Here is a 19,729-nt window from a genome sequence, read left to right on the forward strand (position 1 = left end):
TTCCTCGCTCGCTGCCTCCGTTCGGTCCCCGCAGCGCTTCCCGTTCCGGGGCTGCGCGGCCGCCGCCACAGCCGCCCCTGGGCGGGCAGCGGGCGAAGCCTCGGCGGCAGCGGCGCTCACTGAGGGGGGGGGTGTGAGGGGGGAGCGTTTGCGCGGGAAAGCCGGCGGCCACACCCCCACACGCACGCACTCCACTGCGCCTCGGGGCGCCTGCGCGGCCCGACTGCTGTCCCCGCCCCCCTCCCGTCGATCAAGCGGCTCGCAGCCAATCACCGCTCTCCTTCCCCAGCCCGGCCTGCCGCAGCAGCCAATCAGCGGGGGGAGTGGGCGGGGCGGCGGTGTCCGGGCAACGGCGAGGCGTGCGCGGGGCGGGCGGGCCCTGAGGGGGCTCGGGGCGGCTCCGGGGTGACCGCGATGTTCCCCCGAGCTCGGCAGCTCTCAGCCGGGTCCAAAGGGTGACCTGTGGGTCCATCCCGCGGCCCGTCCTCTCAGCCGCGCGGCCCGATGTTGTTTGTGAGTGGGAGCTGCCTCTGCGGGGACCCGCGGGGTTTGGGGTGCCCTGGAAGCTTCTTTCGCTGGGAGCGCGCTGTGTGTGTGTGTGGTTCTGGAGTCCGGGAGACACTGCACCTGCCGCCTGAATAGCACTAGGTTTGTGCTGTGGTGCCTTAGCAATCAGGCTAGGTAACGAGCTTTTAACTCCTCTGCGTTATTTTTCACAAATATTTCTTTTGTAAATGAATGTGCAGCCTAGGCTGGATCCAAGGCATGTCTGTGGGTTCCTTGTCAACTCCTACCTGTTCTAACATATCCTCAGCTGGAGATGAGAGAAGTGCAGGCATGTGGATAGTCCTGCATGTCCTTTGTTTCAGTCTTTGCTGAGTTTGAGTTCTCAATGTTTGGCAGTCAAGGTGCTCCGAGGCCTCTCTGCTCAGGAGATGGCTCAGGAGAGCTGGGGATGCTCAGCCTGGCCATGAAAAGGCTCTGGGGAGACCTTACTGCATCCCTTCAGTACTTGAATGGGGCGTGTGAGAAGGAGGGAGAGGGACTTTTTACATGGGCAGATAATGACGGGATGAGGGGGAATGGTTTAAGACTAAAAAAAGAGAGATTTGTGTCAGATATAATGAAGGAACTCTTCCCTTAATTCTTCCCTGTGAGGGTGGGCAGGCCCTGGCACAGGCAGCCCAGAGAAGCTGTGGCTGCCCCATCCCTGGAATTCTCCCAGGCCAGGTTGGACGGGGCTTAGAGTGACCTGGTCCAGTGGAAGATGAACTCAGGTATTTTTTCAGGTGGCAGAAGGAAAATGTCACTGGTTGCCTTGGGCTCTGAAGAAGGCAAAACTCAACAGAGGAAAGCTCTGCTTGCAGTCATACTGTAGAGAGCTCTATGGGATGTGGTAGCTACTGAATCCCCCATAGCAACACAGGGATGTTGGAGTCATGGGAGCGTGTTGTGACCAATTAAGGGGTAGGGAAAATAATTGCTTTAAATTGCCCGAGCCTGATGTCATGGCAGCCAGATATAGACACAGCCCTTGTAGCTCAGTGAGGACGGACTTAGCATGGGTGGCACAGGTTTATTTTTAAGTGGAGGCTGCACTTCACGAGGAGAAACTTAGAGATGATGAATCAGCTGGCAGGGAGGGAACGAGTGTGGGTAGACTTTTCAACTGATAAGCCCTTGAGGCTTGGCTGTGTCATCAGAAGAGAGCCATTAGGACAGCAGTGCTTGTGGCTCTTTACCTGTTGGTTGCTGTTCAGGTGAGTGTGGCAGGGCTGAGCTCATGTGCCTCTTCCTGCCAGGAAACCAGATCCCTGCCTGTGGGATTTCTTTGCCCAGGACCACAGGAGTTTTCTCAGCATGTTTCTTTGTTTGGGTCCTGATGTGACTATACCAGAGCTTGGCTTACTACCAAAAATTGCCTCCTGTAGGAGTCAAAACAAGACAAGAGCACACTGTTGCGTTTGTGGCTCCTCAGTGCACCCTGGTCCATCTAAGTTGCAAAGCAGAGACAGTGTTAACAGAGTTTTGGAACATCTTGTGTTTAGGCTCTCACAAAATTCTGCAAACGTAACCTGCAGGGCATTTGGAAAATATTTTGGGATTCCAAAAGTTGGTTTGGCTGCAGGGAAGTAAATAATGGCAGAGGCTTCCTGTGAGAGAGAAGGGGAAAATAAAGGAGTAGGCAGGAGTGGAAAGTTCTGTGATGCAACAGAAGGACGAGCCAAAAGTGAGCAATTAAACATAAATTTATATAATGCAGCAGCATGGCCCAGAGCAGTGTGGTTAGTTGTATACAAATATGTTTTGATTTTCTGTCTTGGAGATCAAGTGCAACAGTGGTATTTTCTGCAGATCTAATCCATTGGTGTTTGCTTTTTTCCACTTATTTTCACTCAACTGGGATTTGATGGTACAGGGACAAATATATGAGAGGTTAGCTTGATATAATTTTGATACAGGTAGTGTACTCTTACAGCATGGCTCTCTGTAGGGGTTTCAGTGCTGGACCAAACTCTTGGGTGATGGAACTGTCCTGCCAGCATTGGAGGAACCTGTTTGTACCCTACTGTATATATTTATTAAGTTCCACCTTAAAATGAGTTATTGTTGCTCTAAGAGAAGGGGCTGTTGCAGAAATTGGCTCCTGTGATGGCTGGAAGCCTAATTCCCAGCCTAGGTTTATTATTTGGATGTCAGTTGTCACAAACAGAGAAGGACACGTTTTAAGGGTTGTTATTATTATGAAATTGAAAGTTTATAAAGGGCTTGTCACAAATTGCAAGTTTCATTGAGGAAGGGACCTTGGGAGATCACCTTGTCTATCCTTCAGTCCCAAGGCAGATCTAGTGCTGCTGGAGTGATTTCTGACATACATTCTCAAATTGTTCTCAACTGATGGGAAGATTCTGCTGCCTCCCTGTCTGACCGAGTCCAGTGCTCGTCTCTCTCCTCTGCTATTCAGCTTCTGTAAGAGTCACTGCTGTAGGGAGCACTGGCTCTCTCCATCTCCACAGCATCCTCTTGCATCTCTAAAGACCGGTATCGTGCCTCCCCACTTCTTCTCACATTCCCTCTGAGCTCTGTTACCACCACTCGTGATTCCAGGCTGGCAGTTGGCAGGGAATTCAGAGTAGGATGATGAGCAATGCCAATTTTGATGTGTCTGTGTCTGATAGGTTTACTGGTTTAATCTTTCCCAACTTTTCTTACCATGCACACAGAAAGAAAAAACATTGTCTGGCTGATACACAAGGACATGCCAAGGTTTTATGGGTCCCTGCTGATTTTATATCCTTGGTATCATAAATGAAAAGATTGTGATAAAATTTAGAAGTATCACCTACTTCTAGGTGAAGATAGATTAATTTTAGTGCTTTTCAAAGTGTCTCCCTCATTGTGTTTTCTTGTTTCACTGAGGTGAATGGAAGCTGGGAGTGAGGTAACTGTGCCTTCTTTGACAGAAATACCACCTGTGGCAGACCTGCTCTGTGTTTCCTTCCAAGGAGTAACCAGGCTCATAATTAGGCCTCCAGGGCAGCTATCAGAATTTGGCAATTAAAACCAATTTTTGTAAATAGGGTTAAAACTTTCCCCAGCATTATTTGACTGAGAGTGAGAGCTAGGGGTGTGACTGTGACCACATGCAAGCTTTGCAGTGGACTGGCAGATTCCAGGGTTTGTTGTCTGTTTATCCGTAATCTTGTGGTTGCTAGAAAAATAAGGAGGAAACAAGCTTGGTTTACTTTGCTCCTGATATTGCAACACTGACTGAGCAGTTCAAAAGCAAAGTTATAGTAAATATTCCAATTATCCAGCTTTTAATGAGTAATGCCTGCACTTTGCCAGGCATTGAGGGCAGGTTTGGATTTTTGCTTTTGGAACAGCAGCAACGTTTCTCATCAATCCTGTTGCTTTCCTCTCACAGCCCTCAGATTTGGAGCAAGGCACTGAGAACCACGAGCAAATTGAGAAGCACCAGGCTGCAAGATGTCGGGGCGGAGCGGGAAGAAGAAAATGTCCAAGCTGTCCCGCTCGAGCAGGGCTGGGGTGATTTTCCCCGTGGGGAGGATGATGCGCTACCTGAAGAAAGGGACCTACAAGTACCGGATCGGGGTCGGAGCGCCGGTGTACATGGCAGCTGTCATAGAGTACCTCGCAGGTAAAGCAAGAAGCTGCTCCTGGAAGTGCTCCTCACACACACAGAAGCCAGGAGTTTGCTCCACAAACATGTGGAGCACTCCTGGAAAGCGGGCTCTGCAAGGGCAAGATTTGTTGAAATTTGCTGAAATTTGTTTCCTGGAGAGGCTGAGGGTGGAAATTCCTTTAGAGGCATCATGCTTGGTCACTAGCTGGGAGTGTTATTTTTTATTGCTTTGCAGAGTGAGGAGTAGTTTCTGTCCCAGAGGAAATTGGTATTAAATAACCTTTTTGATATACCTAAATGTGAATAATAGGAGAAAAAAAAGCAAACCCACCTTGTAGTGTTTCTGTGCTTTTTAAGTGAGAAAACTGTTTTGCTGGCTGCGTTTCTCCTTGCAGAACAGTGTCAAAGTATTATGAAATCTAAAGGTGGGTTTTTTTTAATTTTAAAAACCCTTTTGCTTTACCTAAGTGTATAAAGAAAGTGTTCCAGGGTTTAAATCTTCCCACACACCCTGAGTTTCCTTGTCCCTGCCTTTCTGAATCGGACCTTTGAGGAAGAGGCAGGTGTCCCATGATGATACAACGTACTTTGGTACTGTACAGAAATATTTCAGAGTGTCCTATGATCATATCTTCTGAGTTTCTTATTCAGTTATGGAAAACTTGAGCAGATTGTTGGGACTCACAGCGCAGAGAGGATTCTGCTTCAGGTTATTTGGGGGTTACAGATCAAGACTGAGGTGCATTAGAGAATCTGTGGGGAGTCACAGCCTGGATGGAATTAGTTGAGTGAGCTGTGTTTCAGGAGTGTAGTTTATTGCCAAGGTGGCATGAAGAAGCTTGCATGGAACCTGGTTGTCCATGCAACAGGTTTTATGTAAATATTCATGTCTGTTTTACATGTGAAGCTTGTTCTCACTACCAGACAATAAAAGCATTATTTTCTTTCAAAGGTGTGGAGAAAATCTGAGATCTCACTAATAAATTTCACTAATTTTGCAATTTCACTATTAAAATTAAATTTATCATGAAGCCTAACAGTACATTGCAAAAATTTCCATGTTTGTACATTCCAGGATAAGAATCAATTTTATTTTTTTTTTTCCCTTGAGGCTACTTCTAGAGCTGGAGTGACAAAGTATTGCATGTGTTGAAGAAATCACAGTAACTTCTATAACATAATGTGATGCATTGTGACTCTGCTGACCTTCTGTCTGGAGAGAAATACTTTTTTTTAGTCTCCTATTCCACAGGGAGATATTTCTAGGATAAACATTTGGAGATGCTTGTTCTGAGCTGTGGCAATTTTTACAAGGTGCAGTAATAAATTGTCAGCAGCACATCTGGTATGTGCAGCATTTCAGTGGTGAAGACTGACTTGTGGTCAGCACTGTTTGCCTTTCACCTGAACTAGAACAATGTATGTCTTGGCTCTGCTCCTGGGTAGTAAGTGCAGTTTAATTTAAATCATTAATCTGATATGAGCAGATTATATGTGGGCCTACACTTTGCTTTAGAAAAAAATAAAAGAACTTGTAGTCAACCAGGCAAGAAGGTTGCCAGAGGTGTAGGCTGGGAGCCCACATAAATTGTAAGGGAATGCTATTTTCAGCTGCTTGGTTCAGCAGAAAACTCCTTATGTATTGTGATAGAATGGAGAATGTTTCTGAGCAAACATCTGTTGCTGGTGGATTGTGTTCTTTCCAAACCAAAGTTCCTGTGCTCTGTCCAGGGTTTTGTTTGGAAGTATTACAAAGGTGGAGAGTTCAGTTAAAAAAACAGTGTTGCAGCATCTAACCCCGCTGATCTAGTTATTCCTAATATTAGGAGTGGATAAAGTCTTTGGTTTTGGGAAGCCTGTAGAAACAAAATAGATTTTTCCAATGGAGTTCTCAAAGGGGATATTTTATGCCAAATGGCTAAATTTTCTGAACATTATCTGATCTTCCTATTAGAAATGCCATTCTTTTCTCCTGGATTTGCAGCTATGAAATGGTGGTTCCTTGGGATGAAAGGCTGCATGCAGGAGAGCTGCTTCAGGCTAAATCTGGGAGGGTGGCAGTAAGGGACTGCCACTTTCTTGCTGTTTCACAGAAGCAGGTCGAACATATTTTTTTTGTTATGTTAAAACATTCATGAAAACTTCTCATCTAAACCCCTGAGTGCTTCTCTGTGTTTGAACAGAGATTTGATGCTTTACAATAGGGGAAGGGAGGGTGGTCTCTGTCACCTCAGAGAAATCTGCTGTCTTTGGCCAGGCTCTAACTTTGATAAAACACAGGTTGCTCATGCTCAGCAGAGATTTCTTTAACAGCTAAAATCTCTGAAGACTTGGTCCACACTGAACACGTTCCAGCCTCTCTCAGCTCCTGGATCATAACATTGTGGGGAGGCAGTGGTTATGGAAGAAGAATTTTGATGTCAGAGAATGAGGCAGGGATTGGTCTGGCTAGTGGGGAGAGCTGGACTGTAGGCAAATAAATGGTGAGGAGTGTCCAAATATCCTGCCAGGAAGCTGGAGAGCAAGTTGAAAAAATAGGAAATAAGGCAAGGATTGGATAGAGGGGGTGCTGGTAATGAAGAACCTGGGCAGGATTACTGAGCCTGAGTAGGCAGGAGAAATGATGACTGCCCAGGAAAGGCTACTGAGACAGAAATCTTGCTGTGGATTGCCAGGGAAAGGAGATTGGGCTGTACAACTGTGGGGAAGCAAGTCCTGGCTGGGATAGGGGCAAGGTGGATGAGGCTGGGAGGGTCAAACAGGAGCAGAACCACCTGAGTGCCTGCATTCCTCCAGGGCCTGGCATGCACCAGCAGATCTCTGTGAGTGACCAGTCCAGCGTGGTCTGTTGTTGGCCTGAGCACTGAGACTCGTGGCTGACATCATCCAGAGGGTGCATGTACATCTGGAGCATCCTCACTCCTGCTTTATGAGGCTGAGACTGCTGTTTGGCTTTGGTATGTGTTCTGTGCCACGAGCTACTAGACCCCTGGTTTTTCCTTTGTAAGCAAGATTGATCATGGCAGCACCTCACAGCCATTATCACCCCCAAATCTGCACTTTGCCTTATCAACCCCATCATTAAAATGGCAGCAATCACCACAGTGTAGAGATGGTGGAATCTCAGGAAGAGGTACTTTTACCTCAACTGATCAGCTAATGTGAAGATCTCCTCACTGTTCTAAACCTTTCTTTTTAATTGCTTTATGCTCTTTCACATTTTGGGCTTGAAAAATCATACTGTAAAACTGCAGATTAATTCCTATCCAGAAAGTTGTGTTTGCTGAAGCAAGGTTGAGTTCCACTGGCTTCAGAGTTAAAATTCTGTGAAAAAATTGGCCTGAGTCCCATCTGATTGATGGATTTTGCAACAGACTCATGCTCTGAGTGTGCACAGAGCTGACTGCAGGCACAGCCACCTAAATCAAACATCAACTGCATATGTCCCACAGGGCATCTTCCCAAAAAGTAGGCAGAGACTAACAGAAGCCCCTTGATGAGGAAGCACGAGTCATGTGTGCTGGTCAGAGGAATTTATGGAAGATCTCAATGGAAAAACCATCCTCTCTAAATTAGGGCAGAACACAACAGCAGCAAAGGCTTCCTCCCTTCACAGGAATCACCTGGAATACTCTTCTGCTTGTGGTCATCTGCCATGCAGAGACAAATCCAGCAGATAGTTTTCCACCTGCAAATGGAACACTCAGGACTCTATCATCAATAGATTTCTGCAGAGTAAAGGCATTACTGGTAGATTTTTATGTAGTAGTGTAACAGGAGCTGACAGAATTTCTCCTGAGGGGGAGGTGGAAAACAAGACAACCTGTATGAAATCTTTCCAATTTGCTATCAGTAATTCTCATGGGCCTTTCTTAGCAGTCCACTTTCCCACTAGCTCAGCTGAACAAAAACCTTTGGCCTGGCTAGGATGCTTTAGTTCCCGACATTTCAAATTTGCTGATCCATCAGCTAAAGAAAGCTCATTTTTCCTGTGTGTCACAGGATGACAAGATGTAATCCCATTCAGGTCATAGTTTGGCTGCAGCTCGTTTCTGCTGGAAGAGAGTTATGTTCTTTCTGAAGATGCCTGGATTTGAAGTTAAGCTTCTGATGTGGAGGCATCTTTGTGAGTTTTGACTCTTGCAGGAAGCAGTGTTATTTGAGATTTCAATGTAAATTCTTCATGGCTGTGCTTAGAGCACAGAAAGTAAAACCAACTTATGGCTGAGAATATCAAGATGCCCACTTCCAAGAGAGCTTGTTATGGCATAGGACTTTATTATAGGACCTGTATTCTCAGACTAGTCTTTTTAGAATTTAGGTAACCTCAGCTGTTAAGAATTTTCTGCTTGAGATGTAAAGCAGTTTCTGTAGGGATCTGCTATGGTCAGCAGATTGTGTGATAACTGAAGTCTCCAGTTTTGACACTGTATTTTGTAAATGCCATTTTTTATTCTTAAGATGACGAGCCCCTGCCTCCACCATTAGAAAAAATATGCATAGAAACCTTCATTAGAAGGAGGTAAGGCAATCATTTACCTCTGCAAATATTTGGCATCCCTTGGTAAGTCATGTACATATTCCACAATCTGCCTACATCTCCTCTGCCTCGGATTCCCTTCTTCCCAGTGTCCTGTGATGGATGGCTGGCATTTGAGTATTCTGCCTTTTTTGCTCTTAACATTAGGCAGAGGACTAAGAGTGCACCATCAGGATGCTGCTGGCCAAAGGACCCAAACCTGGGGCAGTGGGGTGAGCACACAGGTAGCAGGATGTGCCTGTTGTTGGCACACCTGAAAGAACTTCAGTTCTCACACAGGTAAGTATGTGTTGGTTCTTGGATTTATTTTTTTTCCCCCCCCGATGCAATTTTCCTCTGCTGTCAGCGCACATCTGCAAAACCCACTGGAGGAGCCTGGGTCTCTTTTCTTGCTCTCTGCTGGTCTGCACAATGGATGGAATCTGTTCCTGCTGTCTGCTGCTGCATTAGCTCTGCTGGCAGAGGTCTGGGAGAGGGTCTGACATTTCCAGCCCCATGGGGGTGTATATAGCTAGATCATGTGAGATCTCTTTTCAGTTTCCTCCTTTAAAATCCAGGACAGACTAGGAAATGCTGGAACTGACAGCTTCCTGCCCTAACTTTTACAGTTCACTGTGAATATGTGTATAAATTAAAAAAAACCAAACAACAGACTTCTAAATTTCCAACATTCAGTTAAATATGTATGCTGCATAGTCGTGAAAACTGGAAGACAAGTTTGTACTTTTGTTATTCTGAGTGGAATTGAAAGCTTGTATTTTTCCCATGAGCCAGAGCTAAGCCTCATGTTGAAATCATTTGGATTTTAGCCAAACATTATTCCACTAGATTTTTCATTAAAGTCCTTCTGTTTGTAATAGGTATAGTTCTTTCTGTAGTTTGTAAAAAGGAGTAGGATATCATTAAGACATCAACAAGTTATCAATAGGATACTGATTGGCTGTAATTTTCATATTCCTGTTAGTGACAAACACCAACACAAACCCAAAACCCAGACAACAGGGACACTGTATACTTCTAAAATGAAACAAAGTGTGAATATGATTTTTAGGAGTAATTGGAGGAAAAAATATTCCTTTCTCCTTCCTTCTCAGTGTTTCAGTAGAGTTCTTATATGAGAAATAACTTCTGAGTAGAGGCCAAACTATGTAAGTTAATGAATTATACTGATTGCTACAGTCCAAATAAACTTAGGAAGATGTGTCTGTATTTCTGTAATAACTAGTAAAAGCTCAGTGGCTTTGGTTACAGTATAAATGTTACTGCTAATTTAGAGAAACTACCTTTGAAGTGACCTCCTGTTCCCCGAGATGTAGAAGGACCCTTCTATCAATATTTCATCCATTGAAGCTCTCACGTTGTCTCTGCTTGCATCTGAGTCAAACCTTTCATATCTTGTTCTGAAATGAAGCTTCTCACAGATTTTCAGTGCCCTTTAATGCAGAATTCCAGCAGTGCCTGGCTAGTGTGTTGGCTTTCCAAGTATTTCTTCAAATGCACCTCAGTCTTCATCTTCCCTGGTCCTGAGAATCCTTGCTGTTTGTCAGAGCTGTCTGTTCCAGGTTGGGGTTTTCACTGCATGCTTGACTGTTCTGTTGTCACAGGGCTGCTGATAAATTTTGGACTGCTGATGTACATTTTTAGGGTTTTTTCTGCATTTTTGAAAGAGAATTCTGACTTGAGACTCTTAAAAGAAATTATGTGAACCAAGCTTAGCATGTTTTCTCCTTTAGGGAATTAGGAAGGACAAATTAATTTATCTAAATTTACAGATAGATTCAGTGGGGTTTGTTTTTTGCCTTTCTTTAGCAAGAACCCTTTAAATCTGGAAACATCCCTGAAAAGGTAAATGGATGTTAAGAAGCAGTGAAAAATGTGTATGCAGCATGTACCTGAGCTGCATTTTTGTTACTGGTTTTTATTTCGATGTTTTACAGCCGAAATCCTGGAGTTGGCAGGAAACGCAGCACGGGACAACAAGAAAGGAAGGATTGCCCCCAGACACATCCTCCTGGCAGTTGCAAATGATGAGGAACTGAATCAGGTGCCTGTTTACATTTTGGTGCTGGAGTTGTGTGCTGTGGCTTGAGTGAAGCTGCTACCAGGGAAGGTTAGAAACAGCTTAGTCTGATTTATGAGATCATAGTTACCAGAACAGAAGACTGTGCCCTCTTAAGTAAAAGCAAACAAAAACAAAAGTTCTGAGACACCTCATCTTAAATCTTAAATATGATAAGATACCTTATCTTAATCATAAATAATTTTATGGACATAAACTTTAGTTCTCCTTAGCCTATGAATCCTGTTGAAACAAGGAGTCCTGATGCTTCCCTTTTTCTTCAGGGACATTCAATACTTAAAGAAAATGTGCAAGACCTTTTCCCAAAAGCTGTAGTAATGTGTGTTTTCTGTTATACTGGCTGTGAGGCCCATATTGGGTAGGGATCTGGCTCAGTCTCTGCTATTGCTGCCTCCCTGTCTGTTTGCCCAAACTGTGGTTTTCAACACTTGACTCCCAGGATCACTTGTGGGATCACTTCTGCTAAACTTGTTGAGTGAGGACAGAGATCACAGAATGGGCTGCAGATTGTACTGTTCAGGGCTGTTGAAAGGGTTCAGTCAGCATCAGATATCTCCTCTGTATGAAGATGGATGATCTCATTCACATTTTGAATACTCCTGCACTTAATATGACTGCTCTAAATAATGAAAATGTGATGCCCATGAAGTCGTGTGGCTCTGTTTTCAGTCAAGTGGAGTAAAAATTCAAAACAGGCCAGAAAATGAAGTATGTTTACCAGCCCTTTCCTAGCTCTGTGTTTCTGGTCAGTGACCTGTGAACTGGGATCTAGATCCAGTGTTGTCTCTTAGGAATTAGCCAGACTTTGTCCTCTATGTGGTACCACGGCCCATTCCTGTTGTTTGCATCTGCAAAGCAGGTCCTTGGAGCTTTTCCTTGCTTTCACTGCATCTGTTTCCCTGCAGAGAGAAAAAAGATTTTCTCTTTTGTTTCCCTGCCAGAGAGATCTGCATCCAGTCCTCCTCTGGGCAGGGCTGTGGTGCAGTACATTTTTTTAAGTAGCCCACAGACACTCTTCTTCCTTTACCCTTATGCACTGCTTGTGAGTCACCAAGGACAGGTTCTCACTAAGACTGGTACTGGAAGGGGTAACAGAATTCTCCAGGATGTGCTGGCTGGCTTTGCTGTCACCTGCCAAGCTCCTTGTTATTGTGGATTTTCTCCTCAATGGTTTTTTGGTGGCGCAGACTTAAGAGGATCTGTAATCTGCTTCCATACACTGCTTCTCCTTGTAGTTGCTCAAAGGTGTGACTATTGCAAGTGGAGGTGTCCTGCCCAGAATCCAGCCTGAGCTTCTAGCCAAGAAACGGGGTGCCAAAGGCAAGTCTGAGACCATCCTTTCCCCTGCTCCTGAGAAGAAGGGGAGGAAATCCATGGTGACCAAAAAGAGTGGGAAGAAGGCAAAATCTACCAAGGCCCGGACGTCCAAAAAGGTAAGCACGGGGCAGGTATGGATTCTTTGTCACTCTCTGCAATATTTTCTTGATAATTGTGTAGAATCTCTTACCTCCACACTAACTCTGTGGCAGTGAACCCTTTTAAAATAAAGGAAGCTGTGTTCTAAAACATTTTCTACTAGAGAGATGTCATGCCTTCAGCATTGTACAGTTACTGGGCTGCTGTTAAAGATTTTTCACTGTCCAGAGAACTTGTCCTGACATGGAATGTCAGTCGTTGTGACAAGGTCTTTGTTTCATGTGTTCTTAGCTATGCTGTTGTTGGTGATTTTTGAAAGAAGAATAAATCAATCAGAACTTGAGCACTGCACTTTCCCTTAGGGTTGCCCATCCTCTATCACTATCCAAAACAGATTAATTTGGGAAAGCAGTAACCCAGATCAGTGCTCTTGGTTTGTCATTCCAGAGCATGCACCTTGAAACACTGCTGCTGAGTTTTTCATTGGGTAGGTTTAAATGATATCAAGCTTTGACTTAAACTTTTAAAACTTGGATTAAGCACATTTTTCTGGAGGTCTCAAAGTTTTAATACAGTTCCATAGCTGATAATATACAGAAACAACCTTCAAAAAGAAAACAGGGCTGCTTAATGGCACGTTTAATTGGATGCCTCTGTGTATTGATCTCAGCTACCACCTTACTTTGAATTGTGCACATGCAGAGTTTGGACTTGTTAGGAGGTGGTAGCTTCTTGCCATAGCTTAAAGCAAATATTGAGAGATGTGAGGAGATGCTCTTTTAGCCCTCTATGACTGGTAGGTTTGCTGCTCTTGGAGTCAAGCTATAAGAAGGCTTTATAACTTAATAACTGAGACTTAAACATTTGTTTTTCAGATCACAAAGTTGTTTTTTTCTTCAAATTGGAGCATTTGGCTGGGTTACTAAGTGACTAAATTTGATTTAATATGAGGTTCTGCTCTGTTAGCAACGAAAATAAACTAACACATGCCCACCCATATAAATACAACCTTAATTGTCAGTAAATCTACAGATGGGTGTGGGTGCCCTGCCTCTGAATGTGACAACAAAAGTATGTAAGGACTCAGATGAACCACTGATTTAGCATTATATAAACAGTGCAGATCTCTGTTGTTACATAATCTTAGGGGATTACAAGGCTATGAGTAATGTATTGATTTGAGAAGATAAGATTTGTAGTAAGTTATTAAATCTCTCCATTGTTGATAATGTTAGATGTTGATAATTTTGTTTCCTTTGAGAAATCTTGCTTTTTTTTTTTCTCTCATCAAATAGAACAAACAAAAGGACAATGAAAAAGAAGGAGCTTCAAATTCAACAACTGAAGATGGACCTGGGGATGGTTTCACTATCTTGTCCTCCAAGAGCCTTGTGCCAGGACAGAAGGTAATAAAGAGCAATAACAGACTGGGGCTTAGCATGAAGGGAAGGATGCTTTTCTCTTAAACCAAGACATTTCCAAAATTTGCCTTTTTTTCCTTCAAATTGTGATGTTAGAACATCAGTTTTCTAGCAATAACTTCCTCTGGAGCAAGCTCCCAAGCTGTGGGGAAATCACCACATAATCTGAGTGGTGTGCAAATTAATTAAAAGCTAAAAGTCAGAATGACACATACTGAACAGAATAAAATAACTGGTCTCTGAAAGACTGAATCCAGCCTTCTTTCACTTCAGCTTTTTGGTATGGAAATGACTTTGCACTTGGACTATTGTTTATTTTTTCCTCTCCCCTCATTATTACTTTTCAGCTTTCTCTGACACAGAGTGACATCAGCCATATTGGCTCCATGAAAGTAGAAGGCATTGTTCACCCTACAACTGCTGAAATAGACCTCAAGGAGGAAATAGGTGAGGCTCTGTACATTGGATTAAGCACATTAAGCAGAAAAAACACACCTAGAGCTGGAACAGTAGCTGGACTACTGGCTGCCTGCTGAGATCCCATCCTGTTTCATCCCATTCTACCCCAGGCCATAAAATATCATTTACAGCTTCTGAAAATCAGGCTGGATCTGTAGAACAGGCTAATCACTAATTTGTCTTCTTTTAATGACAAGCAAAACACAGATAATTTGTTGAAGAAGCACATGAGCAGCAAAGGTGTAAATAATTATTATTGAGGGGTTTATTAGCTTATTTTTACATTTGCATCTGAAGATTGCATTGAAAAATTGTATATTAATAACACTTCTAGCTATGACTTTCATTGTAGGATGTTACAGAATTTAGAAATACTCATATACAAAGCCTAATACTGTAAAATAAGGAAATACTGTTATTACAAATATGGAAATTTAAGCAGGAGGGTGGTGAAAAGCTATTCAGCCAGTCACACAGGGGCCATAGAATCTTTTGGATTCATAGAAGCCTTTTGGTTCATTGTTTTTTAGTCATCAAGACCTTCACTGGCATCCCAGCTGTGTTTGTTTCAGTAAGTAGCAGGGTTTGTATGTTGAGTTCATTTTGGAGGCCAGAAGCCTGAGTCCTGAAAATCCCACTCCACACTATTTTAGCCATGAGACCAAGTAAATAGCATTCTTACAGATATTTATATTAATGTAATTTCCAGTAACAGCATCCAGGGCTCTTCAAAACCATGAAAAGTAAACTTTAGCTGTGTCTAAGGCAGAGTGGTAAACAAAAATCAGGTGCTGCTGATAGAGGGAAACAGGACAGTGTGTGTACAGTGTTCTTTTAAGTAATGTAGACTTGTTTTTCCACACTGATACTCTGAAGCCAAGGCCTTTTGCTCTGTGTCCTTGCAGGCAAAGCACTGGAAAAGGCTGGAGGCAAAGAGTTTTTGGAAACAGTGAAAGAGCTTCGCAAATCTCAAGGACCTTTGGAAGTTGCTGAAGGTAAAAAGGATACTCTGCTCTCTTTTGGACACAGCTCATTTTTCATTTCTCTGGACATTCTGATCTGTTCCTGTGTTGTGTGTGTTTGCTTATGTGATGTAAATGTTCCCTAAAAGCTGTTGCTGATATGGGCAGCCTGCTGAGAGGGGAAAAAAAGGAAGAACAGGATACCTTTGTGCTGTGTATATCCTGTCTTTAGACTGATCCATTTGTCTTAGGCAATTTCTATCCATGGGAGTGCAAAAATTAAGGAAAACTTTCCTGCCCTGTTTGTACAGCAGCCTTAGTGAGAATCAGAAACAGCTCTCAGCCTAACATTCAAGGCATAGGAAACATTAGGGGTACCTCATAAATTATTCTCCTTTATGCATATTTGATGAATGTATATAACCCAAATAATTACTTTACTTTGAACACAAATGAAGATGTGATATGAGCTGCAGAACTGGCACGCTTTTAGGAAGAGCAATTGCTCAGATACTGCATTATTAGAATGCAGATTCTACTTTATTAGAAGAGCTCCCTTCAAGGGTTAACACATTTGTAGCAGGGAATAGTTTGGGACCTGAGATTGTGCTTCCTTTGTGGACAGATTCAACCAATTGAAGGTGTCTGGAAGACAGATGGAGAAAAGTTACAATATGTCTTATTTGGCTTAGTATCTCTATACCCCAAAAAAATAAATGCTTTAAATAGTCTAGTTTTGGAAAATTCCTAATTGAGTAGCCTAGTTTTATAATCTGAAATAATAGAGAAATTTTTATACAAGGTAATTTTCTTCACTTTCATATCAAATCAAATTTATATGCCATAAAATCAAAGTAAACTACTTTTCTCTGTCAACATCACTGCCTAACTAGAAGATAGACTCCTTTTTTACTATTAAGACAGCTGGTTAAAATTTAAGTAGCACAGAATTCCTTGCAACATAATTCCCCTGTGATGGAGAACAACTGAATACATCCAGGATTTTCATCCTTGGGCTAATTCCGTCCTGCACAGCTAATTTCAGGGTGTTTAACCTGAGATTACAAAGACAACTCAGACTTTCAGTAGTGCTGATGGTGACAATTGCAACAAAAGCAAACTGATGCCATGCTGTAAACTCTGCAGGAGAGATATTACACTTTCTAAAGAATTAACCTGAGATTCCTAACTGGACATAACCGGTGGGGACTTTTAACAAACAACTTTGATTTTCATGTCCTTGCCTGAAATTACCCAGCTGTGGAGTGGGTCAAAATATTATTCCCCAGCACTCTGAAGTTATAAAGATGATGGTGATTATGAGGATGATGATGTGGGGTATTTGTGCAAAGCACTCAGTGACAGCACTGCAGAAATGTCTGTGGGGATAACTGATACTGTGTTTAGGGTGAGGTTTTTGTACTTTGCATAAAACAAGCTTGGAGACCATGCTGAATGAGAGAGCTAAAAACCATTATTGAGTCTAACCAAATGAGCCCTGGGTTCTTTGGTCTCCAAAGAAATAAAAATTGATCACAAAAGGAATGATGAGACAGGTTATGATTGCAAGCGAGCCGTTGCGGTGTAATTTTAATCCCAAATGTATTTCTTTGGAGAGGTGATGTAATTAAGAAGGTACATTGGGTTGAGAGGTCATTGCAGGGCGGTTTCTGTTCCAAACTAAATGTTATATTTTCATTTGTGTTAGCTGCACTCACTCAGTCTAGCGGCCTAGCAGCAAAGTTTGTCATCCACTGTCACATCCCACAGTGGGGCTCGGACAAGTGTGAAGAGCAGCTCGAGGAGACTGTCAAGAACTGCTTAACAGCTGCAGAAGACAAGAAGTTGAAGTCTGTGGCTTTCCCCCCGTTTCCCAGCGGCAGGTAGGACTCCCTGTGTCAGGTAGCAGGGCTGGAATTGGCTCTCAGAGCTGCTGCTGTGACAGAGAGGCGCCCTCTGCTCTGTGACCCTGCCTCTGCTGCTGCCATCTGACAGAGCTGCTCCAGAGGAATCCAGCCTGAAGTGCAGTGTTTGCAGGAAACTGCCAGAGAGCCTTTGTAAAGAGAAATTAGCCAAGCCACAGGAGAGCTGAGTGGGCTTGCTGTGTTTTCTATTGCTAGGCAGTCATTTTCATTCTTCTGCACCACCTTGGGTTTTGTGTCCCTTCATTTTGCTGTGGGGAGTCTTATTAAACCTGCATTTGTACTAATAAGATTATACCAGCATGATACTGAGGGCAGGTAGCAGTGATGCCACCTTAGATACATGGATGTGGGGTGTTCACTTAAGCTCTCCTGATAACAGATATTTAAAAGACTTGTCCCACAAAACTTCTCTTTCAGAAGAAAATCTCTTTCTCAAATGTAGTTCTGCTTTCAAAAGGGAAAACTGTTAAACCAAGTGTGAAGCCACACATTTCTTTCTCAATAACTAGCAAGTTGAATGTGCTTTACTAAGAATTCTGCAGTATTTATATTTTTCTTTTTTTTTCCTTTAAATCTCTTTTTAAATCAAGTTTGTTGGTCTCTGATGACAAAAAATCTCACACAAGCCCTGCTAACTGCAGCAGCTGTTATTTTGTGTTAGAGCTCACGTTCCTTTATTTTGAAATGTATCCACTGATTTTGGTAGTAGTGCCCAAAGAAAGTAGTACACAGTCCAGTCCAGTTGTGTTGGCCTGACAGTGAATAAATTGAAAATAAAACTGCATTTGATCAGTGAAATCACCACACATCACACCTCACAGGAGATGAAAATGCCATTTTTACACAGATACACTTCAAAGCAAAATATAATTTTATGGATCAGGACAAAAGAATAAATAGAAGGGCAGTGCAATTTTCAGTCTTTTGATTTAATATACAGATCTTTTTGTTTATGGTTTTCAGTCAAAGCAAAATGTGATACATTGTTTAAACAGTGCTTAATATAAAAATTAACTATAGTTTTTAATGCAAATAGAACCAGTTCCTAGACTTCATATCTTCTAAGAGCATAGAATCAGAATAATCCATTCTTGCACCATTAGTCTTAGTGCAGATCCTCCTGCTGCTTTGTTCCATTTCACTCTGTTCCTCTTACTCCTCCTAACAGAAATAGTTTTACCAGGTGCTGCTGGTTTACACTTCATTTATCAAAGGACCTCAAAATTTCCTGAAAAAAGGCCATTTTTCAAATAGGACTTGCTGTTTTTGCTGTCATTTTATTCTACCTACATGTCTGCACATGAAATGCTGCTTTTGTGGGTAGATAAAGACTTACACTGTATCAGTTCTGTGAATTTTCATTTTCCTCTGTCCCATCTTAGGGACTATTTACAGTAACTGATGTAACATTGCTATAGATGGGATACTTCACTTGTGCCAGATCTTTTTGATCATTTTCAATTTAAATATGATTGTAGGTTAAAGAATATTGCCATCAAGAGGAGTGAATGAATGCATCTCAACCTTAATTTGGCTTGGAGTTGTAACTTAAATTATTTTCACAGGAATCCCAAACAAAGTATTTTAATGACAGAGCGAGGAAGTCAGCTAAGTAGGTGATGTTTTGGGTTTGGGTTTTTTCCAGTTTTCAGTTATAAAAAATAATCAGCCTTTGAAATTTTTGCCTGCCCAGCATGGCATGGAAAAGTTTAATTCTAAGGGCAAGCATTAAAATAATTTGTTTGGTCATAAGAAGTAGAAGCAGATGAAAACAGCAGCTATGCCAGCAAGGAAACCTAATTCAGCAGCAGGTGAACATTGCTATCAAAACCTCGGGGTTTACCAAACTGCAGCTGGCACTACCTTAGCAGCCTGTGCCTGGAACAGCTCTGTCTGGTTTCTCTCAGCATCACTGCCCAACACTCACCTGCTCTCTTTTCTTCCCTGACCACACAGAAACTGCTTCCCAAAACAGACGGCAGCCCAGGTGACCCTCAGAGCAATTTCCACCCATTTCGACGGCACCAGCTCTTCCTCCTTGAAGAACATTTACTTTCTGCTCTTCGACAGTGAAAGCATTGGCATCTACGTGCAAGAAATGGCCAAGCTAGACACTAAGTAGCAACAGCAGCCAAATGAAACTTTATTTTTCAACAAACTTGAGTAGCATTAAAAGCATTAGAGGTGGGTTTTATTTTTTCAATGTGACGATGAGGGGGAGTGGTAGTAGTGTGACGTGTTGTGACTTGATGGAGAGCTGTGATTAGAGATGAGAGGGGTTTAGTCCAATTTCTTCATGCCATTTTTATCACCTTAAGCAATTGAGTTACCATCTGGCTTCAGGAGTTTAGTGTCCTTTGTTACTTTAGTTTAGGAGTTTTTAAAGAGTAACCTCATTTTAGATTTGTAGTGATGATTTCTTCACATACACACACACACACACACACACACACCACTTTCAAGAAAGCTCTTAAAAATGTCCTGCTCCTTTTTCCCCTCCCTTGAGGGTAGATGGTAAACTTCAGCCCACAGAGAGGTGAAAAGGGTTTTAGAAGTGATGCATGAGGAGCTTCTGTTTTGCTTTTAACTCACAATAACCTCTGTAATTACTAAGAATATTTCATGGTGATTTTGTTTGTTTTATAAGAAAAAAAGAAAAAGATGTGTCAAGTGTGGTTATTATTATAAACCCTAATTTTTCTCTGGGGATTTCTCACCCTAAAAAGAAAAAAAATTAAAAAGGAAAAGAGAAGAAAAAATAAAAGCAGCAGCATCTGTA

At 42.5% G+C, this 19,729-nt stretch overlaps 1 protein-coding gene across 4 annotated transcripts in view; it reads left to right on the forward strand.

Moving 5' to 3' along the window:
- LOC107206758 (core histone macro-H2A.2) overlaps positions 1-19,612 on the forward strand; it is a 20,007-nt gene extending 395 nt beyond the window's left edge. The window contains exons 1-9 of one of the 4 annotated variants that reach the window (XM_015632920.3): positions 422-513; positions 3,929-4,162; positions 10,625-10,731; positions 12,003-12,200; positions 13,479-13,589; positions 13,952-14,051; positions 14,969-15,058; positions 16,734-16,908; positions 18,907-19,612. In XM_015632920.3, coding sequence (XP_015488406.1) covers positions 3,991-4,162; positions 10,625-10,731; positions 12,003-12,200; positions 13,479-13,589; positions 13,952-14,051; positions 14,969-15,058; positions 16,734-16,908; positions 18,907-19,072 — 1,119 coding nt within the window. In that variant the 5' untranslated portion in view covers positions 422-513; positions 3,929-3,990 and the 3' untranslated portion in view covers positions 19,073-19,612. Of the gene's footprint in view, positions 1-421; positions 514-533; positions 682-3,928; positions 4,163-10,624; positions 10,732-12,002; positions 12,201-13,478; positions 13,590-13,951; positions 14,052-14,968; positions 15,059-16,733; positions 16,909-18,906 lie in introns of those variants that run through there. The other 3 variants (XM_015632917.3, XM_015632918.3, XM_015632919.1) reach the window with 3 other exon arrangements.
- The last annotated feature ends 117 nt before the right edge of the window (positions 19,613-19,729 follow it).

This window comes from Parus major, chromosome 6 (genome assembly GCF_001522545.3).
Source record: "Parus major isolate Abel chromosome 6, Parus_major1.1, whole genome shotgun sequence".
Taxonomy (NCBI): Eukaryota; Metazoa; Chordata; class Aves; order Passeriformes; family Paridae; genus Parus; species Parus major.